At 36.2% G+C, this 11537-nt stretch overlaps 3 protein-coding genes and 1 long non-coding RNA gene across 6 annotated transcripts; 1 reads left to right on the top strand and 3 right to left on the bottom strand.

The window, feature by feature from the left end:
- Positions 1-3599: 3599 nt before the first annotated feature.
- LOC17877504 (protein transport protein SFT2) lies at positions 3600-5706 on the bottom strand. The gene is made up of 4 exons (XM_006282645.2): positions 5346-5706; positions 4451-4718; positions 4258-4362; positions 3600-3898 (listed from the first exon to the last, which is right to left on the bottom strand). Exons 1-4 carry the CDS (start codon positions 5537-5539, stop codon positions 3788-3790), a joined length of 678 nt encoding a protein of 225 aa, XP_006282707.1. The 5' UTR covers positions 5540-5706; the 3' UTR covers positions 3600-3787.
- Positions 5707-5907: 201 nt separating this feature from the next.
- On the bottom strand, positions 5908-7670 carry LOC17880928 (peptidyl-prolyl cis-trans isomerase FKBP16-1, chloroplastic). 2 transcript variants are annotated; one of them, XM_006284478.2, is made up of 8 exons: positions 7556-7670; positions 7263-7451; positions 6891-6925; positions 6657-6750; positions 6503-6563; positions 6378-6423; positions 6217-6287; positions 5908-6121 (listed from the first exon to the last, which is right to left on the bottom strand). In XM_006284478.2, the coding sequence occupies exons 1-8, from the start codon at positions 7603-7605 to the stop codon at positions 6044-6046; spliced, it is 624 nt and encodes a 207-aa protein (XP_006284540.1). In that variant the 5' UTR covers positions 7606-7670; the 3' UTR covers positions 5908-6043. The 2 variants fall into 2 exon arrangements, with proteins under 2 accessions (XP_006284540.1, XP_023633678.1); XM_023777910.1 differs by having other exon boundaries at positions 7263-7454; positions 7556-7660.
- A 187-nt stretch (positions 7671-7857) lies between these two features.
- On the top strand, positions 7858-8804 carry LOC111829238. Its single transcript, XR_002832739.1, has 3 exons — positions 7858-8116; positions 8185-8623; positions 8734-8804. It is a non-coding gene; the product is annotated as an uncharacterized LOC111829238 (long non-coding RNA).
- On the bottom strand, positions 8672-11479 carry LOC17879945 (calcineurin B-like protein 3). 2 transcript variants are annotated; one of them, XM_006284422.2, is made up of 9 exons: positions 11266-11479; positions 10438-10494; positions 10194-10348; positions 9959-10041; positions 9773-9832; positions 9581-9689; positions 9326-9459; positions 9091-9203; positions 8672-8995 (listed from the first exon to the last, which is right to left on the bottom strand). In XM_006284422.2, the coding sequence occupies exons 3-9, from the start codon at positions 10315-10317 to the stop codon at positions 8938-8940; spliced, it is 681 nt and encodes a 226-aa protein (XP_006284484.1). In that variant the 5' UTR covers positions 10318-10348; positions 10438-10494; positions 11266-11479; the 3' UTR covers positions 8672-8937. The 2 variants fall into 2 exon arrangements, with proteins under 2 accessions (XP_006284484.1, XP_023633676.1); XM_023777908.1 differs by lacking the exon at positions 11266-11479 and adding an exon at positions 10849-10924.
- Positions 11480-11537: the final 58 nt, after the last annotated feature.

The following is an 11537-nucleotide window of genomic DNA, read 5'->3' as shown; positions in this document are numbered from 1 at the left end:
AAATACAAGGTATAGTTTATACTATTAAAATCGAGAATGCCATGGCAACAACTTTCATGGTTTTGAGACCGACATGTCAAACAAACCATCTTTTCTGTTGCCATATTTAAATTGCCTTTTACGATATTTTCATGAGCCAATTTGTCGAAGTTTCACTCAAATTCATTAACTAGAGAGCATCGTACCATATGATCTTATAACGTGTGAAGGAGAAGTGTTGTCCGCTCTGATAACAGGTACGTATAACTTCGCATGCACACATAAACTAGTGTTATACAGCACGATCGAGCCATGAACGTTTTAGTTAATTTATCGAGTTGCGTTAAAAAAATGAAAATAGTACTCCACAATGTTCACCATGCTCATGCATGAAGAGGAAACAAAACTTGTGGATCTTTAAGTAGCGGCACGATGAACTTCAATGCGTCTTTATGGTTTTAATAATGTGATAAAGTGTTCAACAAATTCTAAACACATTAAACGCACCGAACATGTTAACCAATTAAATCCACGACAAAAAGGTACTAAGGTGTGTTTTAGTAAGTTACATACATAGGAAGGGTTTCTCATATATAGTAAGAATTGAAGTATCCATATATAGATTTATCAATTAAAGCACCCATTAACGTCAAATATTATATTTGCATGTATAACAAGTAACAAGGAATTTGACTGTTTTTATTTTGGGAGAAATCAGAAGTGGGTAAATAGTGGCTAAACTAAATTTATCTTTGATTACAAAAGATAGAAGAAAGAATACAGATCATCTACTTTGGGTCGTCTTTGATATAAAAACTAGTAAATAAGTCGAAGTAAAACATGGAATCTTGGGGAGTGAAATTGCACATGCAAGCTAGGAATTTTTGTGACTGATTACATTAAAATTATTAATTTTTACAACCATGTCACTTGCTCATCTTGTCGGTCTTTAATTTTGAGGATTATTATATTTTTTTAAAAAATATCGTAATCTAATTAAAAAAATGATCTATATATACGAAACAGACTTGAAAAAGAAATGAGATTAGGACAGAATAATAATAATAGAATGGAAATGAATTTTATATTTAGGGTAACGGGTCAAGCAATAATATAAAGGTCGAACACGGCACTTAAGGCACATGACATAGAGTATAGAGAGGTCATGTGCATGTATAGATTAATTAAAAATAAAAAGTCATTTGCATATATATATATATATATATAGTTTTATATAACTAGATTTACAGCAGTTTGAAGATTTTAGTAATTTGGGGTTACTAGATTGCCTTAGCAAATTTACTTGGAATTGGTTATACATCAATTTTTTCAAAGCTAGCAGCCGTATGCATCGTCGGTCCATAAAGTACTAAAATCTATAGAAGTCGTTGTTTACGTTATGTGTGAAGATGAAATGATAAACTGATGTATAATAAGAAGACAGCAAAGAATATGATAAAGAGAGAAATGAATGGTAATGGTCCTCTCCTCTCGATGGGACGAGAAATGAAAAAGAGGAAAAATACGAAAAGAACAAAAACCAACAAACAAGAAGGAAGTAAAGAGAACAAAAGGTGTGGAAAGGAAAAGACAAGCGAAGCCCAACTGTACTTTGTGCCAAAACCAGTGTAACATTTCTTTCACAAATCTTATGATTATATATCGGTTTATTATAAATGGTCCCTGCGTTTTGCTGTTTGTGACAAGACCTCTTCCATCCAAAACGTTATTCCCTAAACTATCCACACCATTAATCATTTAGATAACTACCAACTCCTTTATGATTACATTGGCCAACATTTGCGACTAGCTACTACTATTGTGAAAGTGTACGTTATACATTTAAAGTAACAGTGGTTGAGTACTATATGCATGAAAGGTTAATCTACATCCATGGGTGGGTTTAGGGTTTAAAAGATGAAATCATTGTTATAACGTATGAAAATCTGATGAGGAGACTAATTAATAGCGTAAAATAACGAAGAAAAGCTTACAATTTACGAAGACAAAGTAACAAGATCTAGATCTAATCAAGATTTCATGAATTAGGTCAGAGATCTCATCACATGAGAGAGAGAGAGAGAAACAAATAGAGATACATAAAAGAGCATTAAGCTTTGTTAAGTGGCTTGATCTGCTCTAAGTAAGTAAAGAATTATTATAAAAGAGTGTTGGATCTAATCTATAGAATATATGTGAGATTATGGGCTAATTATTATTTCTGTATTAGAAGGTTTTGTCAGTATGACCTTACAATCCGATTTAACTTGGTTTTATCTATATTTAAAAGATGGTCCCTTGTGGGGGTAATGCAGCGGCAGAAGCAGTCCAAGAATGTAGTGGCAGTAGTGCATAAGTGTGAACAGAAGTGGGCATTTCATCCAAAAACTAATTAAACATAAGTGGCCATTTCATCCAAATACTATCTATATGTAATATGTGTGTTTATATCTCATGATCCAACGAATGTGTTATCAAAATTTGTAGTGTGAATATTGTATAGACTATAGAGGATATTTTACCTTTGCTTTTGCTTGATGTTTCTGCCATTTTCTTTTCCCTCCTAGGCCATCTTTTTAAAACTAGATTTAATATATTGAATATGATAATTATATGCCTTCTGCAATGATTAAAAGACGACATTTACAAATATATTTCTTTGAGTGTTTTAGTAAATTTTTCATCTTTGTTTTTTCATCTTTCCGCTTGAATTACTCCTTTTTTTTGTTCTTTTACTTTTAGATTTTTGCCTAACCATTGAAAAATTCAATTAAGACATCAGCCTTTTATATATAGCTTTATGTTGTACGACCCCGGAATTCGAGATAAGAGAAAGATAAAAAGCATACATAGTATATAATTTTGAACTGATAAAAAAAGGTTAAAAACAAATGATCTCATGATCATGTCTTTTAATCTACTTAACATTGCTTAGTGGAGAAGATGGGCGTTTGCTTTCAACTAATCTTTCTCTCGCTCGCTCAATAGCTTTTAGTTTAATCAAATTAAAGAGTCATTGATGTTATACTTAATACTTATCAAAATATATATATATATATATTTTTAAAGAGAGACAAATACGTGTAGTGTGAGGTGTACGTAAGAGGTCAAATGTTCCTGCTCCATTGTTTCCGTATTTTCAGGAATTGGGTTTCCCGCTCACAAAGCATCATATATTTTAATTTTCTTACCACTATCGTACCAACACCAAGACAAACACAAAGCATAACACTTCCAATATCCATTTTCAAGTGGAAGAAGCCTCTTTCGTATGCTTACCCGATCGAGATCGTCAGCATGATATATTTACATACATAGAAAGCTTTTTGTTTGTGGTTCATTGTCATTTAGAGTACACATTGTGGAATTCTATATTTCATTTGCTTTTCATTTTCACAATGCAATGTCTAATTGTTCCAACAGCTTCTAGAGTTTCGATTCAGATTGTCACATATTATAGTAGTAGCCAACACATTTTGGAAACTAATCAGTCATCACCACTATCCTGCTTGAGATTTGGGAAACTGGCTTAGCCATTTTCTTTGTTTTATGTGTATTGTACAATGGATTTATTCGTTTTTGTTTGGGAAATCAACTGTAACTATTAAAAAAAAAAGAGATAAGAAGATAGTGATAATAACCATCACTTGGGTTTTCATTCAACATCTTCAAAATCTTTTGTCTTTTTTTTTTAAATATTTACATCAAACCTATGTTTAAGAGTATACGAAAAAAAGCTCTCACATCTTTCTTTGTACACCAACAAAAGTAAAGTATTGTTCTTTCTCACAAACTGGCCGTGAAATTCTTATCTCCCGGACACTCTTAGCACAGAAGAGGTGAGAGTAGAACTGAGGAACCTCATGCCGGATGATCCACCAGGGAAGTAGGATATACAATAGTAAATCAGAGCAAGAACCTGTCCATTAACACAGAGAAATAGATTTTGGAAATTATGAGATTCAGCAGAAATGCAGAATGCACAGATTTAAGTTTTTTCAGCCTATACAAGTATCTTTTAAAGTAAATAGATAATGGCTGAAGAACCAGATAACCATTGCCACTTGTTAAAGAGTCTAATTTTCTGTGGAGGTTTCAAAAGGTTCCATCACAAGACCGATTTATCAACGAGGGGAGTTACGTTACTATATGATCTTAATAACTTTGATGAGGTCCAATTTTGGTTTCAACTTGTTCATAGGAATATCTCAGTTTGAAAAACTCCAACTCAGACAAAAAGAGAATATCGTTACGGCCAGAAGATGAAATGAATAGTACCTGTAATACAGAGAAGAGCACCGAGAGAATGTAGCTGTGGAGAATCATGGATACGTATATGGTACCAACCATGGTGGCAATGAATCCTAGGGTTGAAGGAAGCCTCTGGAAAAGTAGACAAGATATTAAAAAGAAAGGAAGGAATTCACTCTCGGGGATAAGGCATGACACAGTACATAATAGTGTAGAATACCTCCATCGATGACATGTGTGCAAGCTGGTTTTTTGGGCCACGAAGTGCGAAGAAGGATCCAATGATAAATCCACATCCAAGGGTGAAACAAATGGCAAATTTCTGTGGCATAAGCACCATGACTGGGAGAAACATTGTGAAGGCAATGAAGATGAAGAATACACCGCTTGCGAGAAATAAACCGAAATACATTAGCGCTTTTCCTGACGGCATACTGCTGGTTGCTGACTGCAGGCTCCCCGGGATATCTCTAACTCCCTTTGAAACCCTGGAGTCATCAATTCAAATTCAGGGACATTGCGAAATCAACAAAAGAACAAGAATTTCATAAGTGAAACAATGGAAGATTCCTGATAGCAAAACACAAGATGCACAGACCTGTAAAATCTGCACTAAATATTTTACCAGATAATATTCTGATTGGAGTACACACGTTTCCAAAACTGACATAAGGTTCACAGATCCAGCAAAGTCCATAATGCAAGCTCAACAAAACACAGCTAAACTACATCAAGCAAACACATCAACCTAAAGGCCTAAGCCTATAAGGAGAAATAAAGATCCTGGTATTGACAGAAAAAGAAAACTCACAACTACAACCAAATTGCTTTGAAGCGAGGGACTGATGTCCACGTACTCGGATATAAGTGACTCAATTGACTAACTATAAATGCATTGGTATGCAAAACTCATAAACGCATCTCCCAAGTTATCTTAGATGTCTCCACAATCAACCAAGTTAAAATTTCATTTGCTCAGATTCACTAACACCTCACTTGTCACACTACCACCTAAATTCCCAATTTTCTTAGAATCGGTCACCAAGTAAGCACCCTCAAGTGACCAATTGCATTCGACAATCCCAAAACTGGGAAAGAGATCGATGGTGACTTACACACTGAAGGTGCCCGAAACAGTGTCATTGGCAGATCTAACGGCGGATTCGATATCAAAGCCGAAGCTTCCGCCACTTTCTTCGAAATCTCTGGAGGCAGCGTATGAATTCCAATCAGCGAGCAGAGACGAACCCGATTCCTGCTTCTGATCTCCGCTGCTACTCCCGCTCATCGAAAACCATCCTTGTGACATTTTCTCCAACTTGGTTTTACACGTTTCAAAGGAACAAACAGTGAAAGACCAGAACGCCGGCGATCGGAGATTTTCCCTGGACGTTAAAGGTTTCGGTAAACGCCGCAGCTAAAACGTCGATCGGCGTCGTTTCTTAGCTTTTAACTTACCTTTGTCATTGTTGACCAAAAAAAAAAAAAAACTTACCTTTGTCATTTTATAATTGCGGGTAAAATAAGTAATATTCCAAAAATACTAAACATCATTTACTTTGTCATACATAAACCTTTCCAAAAAAATTTGGATAATATTTTGAATGTATTGCAAAAGACATTTTAATAAATATTTTGTGGTATTTTTCAAGATGTCTAAATGATATTTAGAAGGTATACAGTTTTTAACTCGTAGGTAAATTCCCCATAGCATTAACCATGTAGTAGTTCAAAGCAGCTGGTGTTACAGATTTACAATAGAAAACAAACAATCACAGCCGAATATATCATAACATTGACCGGAAGAAAATTTTCATAATACTTTCAAGAGTTGGATTTCAAAGACCAAAGGCTCGTTTGCATGCGATAGAAGACTGCGCCGTGGTCCAAACTGCAATCCACAAACACACATGACAAATCGTTTTGAGACGTAACTTATATAGCAAGTTCGTCATGGAGTATGAAGTGCAAGATCCGAGTACATACCTCCTCGGGGATTGGTTTCAATGTCTCATTTATGTACCCTACTGACGGAGGTATCAGTGCTCTGCGCTTCCCTGGATCCGCAAAAGGCCGTTATGCGTGTCGTTAGAAACAGGAAATTCATCAAAACACCAGAATGTTGTTTGTTTATTTCATGTTTTTACCTCCGGCTTTCATGCCCACCAGGACTTCCTTCAAGCCCTCAATTACCTGTCGTGTCAAGCAGTTAGTTAGTATGGGCCATGATTGGATGGCTGTATGTAAAGCTGAGTGCAAAAGATGAATGTACATCGTTTCCATCAAGAATAAGTTTGACAGGAGAGCTTTCACCACTGAATTGGTCCACAGTGCTGAATCAAAAACCAATATGAGTTTAAGAGAATGGATCAACTATAAGTGAAAGAAACTATCAAGACATCTGAAGTTTACCATGGAAAGCTCACCTATGAACGAAATATCCATTTGCACGTCGACATACATAGTTTAGTTCGACCAGGTCACCTTCATGAGCCTCTGGTCCTTCCCCTTCGACAATCTCTAAGAAAAGAAGTTCCAAAAGTAAGAATTATAAAACTAAAAAACAGCAAGTCTTTGGATGTTTCAAAGTAATTTCTGTAATTGTTATCATCAGAAAGAACAACAGAGCCAACTCTTGACAAAAGCTAGTAGTCAAGTACCTTGAAACCTCACGCCACTTGGGAGCTTTAACGTCCTGGACTCTTCGATCACCAACCAAAAAGAAAAAGGAACAGATGAGGAACTAACTCAATGCAACAATCAAACTGGATACAAGGAGCTATCCAATCAGCCTCACAATCTTATTTGTAATGCAATGATCAAGCACATTAAACATGAAGCCACATTTCAATTGCAATTCATGGAGTAATTGAAATCATATCACAAATGAACACGATTATGATCTTCTACAGATTGTCCTCAATGAAGAAGCTAAAATGATCATTGACGATTAAATACATTCCCAGCAATCAAAAATCCAAATCAAAGAGAGACTAGCAGATAGCTTAGAGAAGCACCAAGAATAATTTTACCTGATGACTTGAGGTTCCTTCATTTCAGGAAGAGGCGCCGCTAAACCAGGAGAACCCAGAAGTGTCAAGACCGAACCAAACCCAGCGAGCTGCATAAGCATCCTTCTTGGTACATGTACTGCCGAAACCGAAGATAATCCAACACGAGCCATCCCAGAAACACCGTTCCTAATCCTAGATTTTCCCACGCTGCTAAACAGTAAAAAAAAGTCCAATCTCCAATCTCAAATCGACGGACGTAAAACAAAACGATTAACTCTCAAAATGTGATTACGAAGGCTGAGAAATCAAACCTAAAGGCGATAGATGAACCAGTGAAACGATGAGCAATCTCCATAGCCATAGCAATCGTCTTCTTTCATCATCTATGCTCTAGATAGTGGATAAGAGAAGAAGAGCGAGAGGCGTTACAATAGCGCGTGCATTAGGCTTTACATTCTTTACTTCTGCGGTAGCGCGTGAGGCTGTAAATTTTTATTTATGTTGTTAAAATAACATATTTCCTATTTTCAAGTTTTGGGGGAAGAAGGATCTAGAAACCTACAAGTTAGTCACTATATAAAACTTGTTCCTCCTTCGATAACGCAGCCTCGCTCTTTTCAAATCTGGTTTCGTTCGACCCCCCCTCTCTCTCTCTCTATCATCAGCTTTGGGGTTTTTGTTTTTTTGACTAGTCTGGTTTTTTCTCTTGGTCTCCTGAACTTGGTTTTATTACGACTTTTATCATGTCTCCAACGAACAAGATTTCTTGGAAATTCTACTAGTTTCTTCGTATCTATTTTGGTTCAGATAGCCGAACATACGGACTTCGACTGTATCCTGTCTCTCGATGAAACTGCCAAATAATATTTCAGGTAAACCATTAATAAATTTTCATTTGATTATGTATGTAAAGCATGTGAACATGAGATATGTGTTACAGATGATTTTCTCGGATCAAGTTTTTGAGATCATAGATGTACCGTCAAGTTTATCATCTTAAACACCTCATACAGAGCCTCTAGCTCGATTTCATCCGTATAGCATCCGGTGGATTTGGAAGAAGCTGAACTCCTTGTTGAATCCATGTCGATTTCAGAAAGACTTAGCGAAGAAGGAGAGCAACAAATTGAAGGGGAAAGGATCAAAAAAAGCGAGATTGTCAACTCTGTGATACACCTATTCAGACCTTTGAGAGAGGGAAACATATATAATAGCAAAGAGTAGTGTAGTTTACTGCTCAAGTAAACGTGTTTTTGCACTATTAGAGAGCAACTCACTTGAAAATAACCTTTGCTAATTACTTTGTCAACTCTAACCGAAAAGCCAACAGCCACCTAAAAGACTAACCAATCCGATTAGAGCTTTACCAAATCATTCATGTTGAGTTTCTCTCTCTCTTTTTCTCTATCAACAGTTTGCTCTTTCCATGGTTTTTTAAATTTAGTTTTGGCTAATAATAGAAATCATGTCTTAATACGTACATCTACAGATTCGAGGAGATAAAAGCATCAACAAAAACAAGGAGCAGAAAAAAAAAAATACAGATTTGTTTTCTTTTCATTTTTCACAGAAGTAACAACAAAATCTTGAAGATATTCAGAGAGAATGAAACAAATAAACATGATACATAATCAGAAAACAAACACAATTCCCAAATTGTCGCCTCTGCTAAATAAATATGCTATTGTTTTCCTCAGGTATCTTCCACCTGTGAGTGGAACACAAAGCTCGGAAATGTAGTTGTGATATCCCTGCACCCAATATGAGAGATTAATGTTATGTGATACAGAAAAACTGGAAGTTGCATTGCCTAAACCCCGGATTAGTCTTGGTTTTAGAAGCTTACTTGAGATATTGGAGAGTCATGTTCTTTAGAAGGGAAGGATGCCTGAGAACAAGGGTCCTCCACTCTTCCTTATCGATCCTCCCGTCGTGTTTTGTGTCAGCTTCCTCAAATGTCTGCCAAAGAAGAAACTCAGAAATCATTCTTTACTTTATTCGCAACTGTTATCTTGAGTTGGTTATACTACAGTAGAACAAAAAAATAGTATGAAGCAGGAAAATGAAGGAAGGAATCACACCTTGTCGATTATACTCTCTATGATTTCGTCTGACAGGTTCATGCCGGACTCAGCAAGAGTAGCCACCACCATTTGTTTCACCTCCTGCCTTTCGATGAAACCTTGCTGCTTAAGATCATATAGCTGAAACGAAACTGCAGAACAACGTTCCCGGTAACTACTAATGAACTTTCACGGATTATATGTAGTATGTGAACATCACATAATTTGTTATAGATGGTTTCTAGGATCAAATTCTAAAGATCAGAGACGTACAGTCAATCTTGTCTTCTATAGGAGCATTTGGATGAAAGACAGAGAGAGCCCGGGCAAATTCCTCAAACCCCAGTATTCCATTATGCTTTGTGTCGAATAAATCGAATACCTGTGGTTGCTAGTGTCAATATACTTTGAAAAAGGATCTTGGCAAATGGATCACGATGTCTTTGGATTAAGAAAGAAACATACCCGGTCAGCAAACAAGCTCTCTTTTTTATTTGTCTTGAACAAGGCTAACTGAAACTCTTCCTGAACCACAATTACAACAGGACACATCAAGGAAAATCAGAAAAGGCTGTCCAAAGGAAGCAGCAATATGCTTGATTCGTGGGGAGTATAAGTGAGTGGCATAATAGGCATATGGTTCCTTCATACCTTGTTTATTAGCCCATCGTCAATCACAGCACTGCTGATTTTCTTAAACAGCTCATAGAGAGCCTCTATCTCACTCACGCTAACTGCACCCAAACGATTCAGTGATCAATATCCAGATGTAAAATTTGCATTCCTCTTATCAACTAGAGAAATAGCATGCCTTCAAATCATATAAGTGAACAAAAAGAAGGGAACGGAAGCTGAAAGAAATTTGGAAAAGAAGCTGAGAGCATACAAACAGTCTCTCTGGCAAGCAGTTCAGGGTCTCCAAGGCCTCCAGATTGTTTGTAAATATCGATATCAAAACACCGGAAAAAAGAGGAGCATACATGCTTGAAACCGTCTATGCACTGCGACATGATACCTCTCGTAAATCAAAACTCCCCATGTCTGTTGAATAACAAAAAAAAAATGTAAGAACTTTCGAACAACCTGAAAGAAATTAAAAGACACACATGCATATGAACAAGATAAAGTACCTTTTAACCATTTCCTGGTTTGTCAAAAAGGCAATGCTTTGTACACCTTAAAAAAATCTGCAATGACAAGTAATTATTTTTTTGTAGTTCATGAAAACCAACAATATTTGCAAAACAGTCGAAGAAGATGTGACAGGAGCAAACAAGAATCATCATTTACAGATCTGAAGTAAGCAGAAAAGAGATGATCGTAGCTTTATGCATTAATCTTAAAGTCCAGATTAACCAATGTATTAAAACATCACAGTCATGAAACAAGTATAATAATTTAAGCATGAACACAAAACCCAAAATCTAAGAAACAGAATACATGAGCTAGGACAAAGTTGAGGAATCCCAAAATCAAGTCAGAAATGCCCTGATCATGAAGAACAGATGAAACTATTCCAAACAATCAGTGAGGATCGAAACCTGAATCTAGTCTTGAAATGAAAGACAGAAGTGATTAAACTTGGTAGAAACGACGCATATGAGAAGAAGAAGGAAAAAAAAGAAGCGATCCAGCGAGTTTTAAGATTCCAAATCGTTCGGATTCAGATACAACAGCTCTCTCTCTATATATATATATATCTCTCTTGTTATATAAAGTTGGTAATCAGCTCATGGATGATGGATCTATGAATCCCAGCGAATAACGAATTTTGATCAATTAGTTGCTTCATTTCTCAATCTCAAATTTTTAAATTTGTTATACCAATTGCGATTTTCCCGGAATACACACACACACACACACGAGATTTATTACGAGGGAGCCGACCGACCGGGACATCGTAGAAAAGGGAGAAAGAGAAGAAGGAAAAAAAGAAAGAAAGAAAGAATGAGCCTTACGCCACGGCGGATGAAGAGCCTTCCTTGCGGCGGCTCCGACGGTTGATGGTGACGGTAGTTGCGGTGGAAAACACGAAACAAAAAGCTCTTATTGGTAACAACAAAGTGAGAGAGAGAAAAAAACTAAAAGGCATACACGATTTAGGCATACACGATTTTCTATAATCAGAATGAGAGAATATTTGCAAAAGAAAATTTAAATGATGGAAACCAAAATTTATTTTGTTTGTTGTCGTCAATTTCTTTACTTCTTTTTTCTATAGTAATCAAAT

Source organism: Capsella rubella, unplaced genomic scaffold, assembly GCF_000375325.1.
Source record: "Capsella rubella cultivar Monte Gargano unplaced genomic scaffold, Caprub1_0 scaffold_7, whole genome shotgun sequence".
Classification (NCBI taxonomy): domain Eukaryota; kingdom Viridiplantae; phylum Streptophyta; class Magnoliopsida; order Brassicales; family Brassicaceae; genus Capsella; species Capsella rubella.
This window is presented reverse-complemented; position numbering and strand designations above follow the sequence as displayed.

Coding starts and splice junctions, on each gene's coding strand:
- LOC17877504 (XM_006282645.2), bottom strand. CDS start 5,539: ATGTCACAAGGATGGTTTTCGATGAGCGGGAGTAGCAGCGGAGATCAG. Junction 4,363..4,450: donor CACACATGTCATCGATGGAG/GTATTCTACACT, acceptor CTACTTTTCCAG/AGGCTTCCTTCAACCCTAGG. Junction 3,899..4,257: donor TGCTCTTCTCTGTATTACAG/GTACTATTCATT, acceptor GTTAATGGACAG/GTTCTTGCTCTGATTTACTA.
- LOC17880928 (XM_023777910.1), bottom strand. CDS start 7,605: ATGGCTATGGAGATTGCTCATCGTTTCACTGGTTCATCTATCGCCTTT. Junction 7,455..7,555: donor GGTTCATCTATCGCCTTTAG/GTTTGATTTCTC, acceptor TTTACTGTTTAG/CAGCGTGGGAAAATCTAGGA. Junction 6,751..6,890: donor AAGTGGCGTGAGGTTTCAAG/GTACTTGACTAC, acceptor TTCTTTTCTTAG/AGATTGTCGAAGGGGAAGGA.
- LOC17879945 (XM_006284422.2), bottom strand. CDS start 10,317: ATGTCGCAGTGCATAGACGGTTTCAAGCATGTATGCTCCTCTTTTTTC. Junction 10,042..10,193: donor GCTTGCCAGAGAGACTGTTT/GTATGCTCTCAG, acceptor GTTTGGGTGCAG/TTAGCGTGAGTGAGATAGAG. Junction 9,460..9,580: donor TATAGAAGACAAGATTGACT/GTACGTCTCTGA, acceptor GTTGTTCTGCAG/TTTCGTTTCAGCTATATGAT.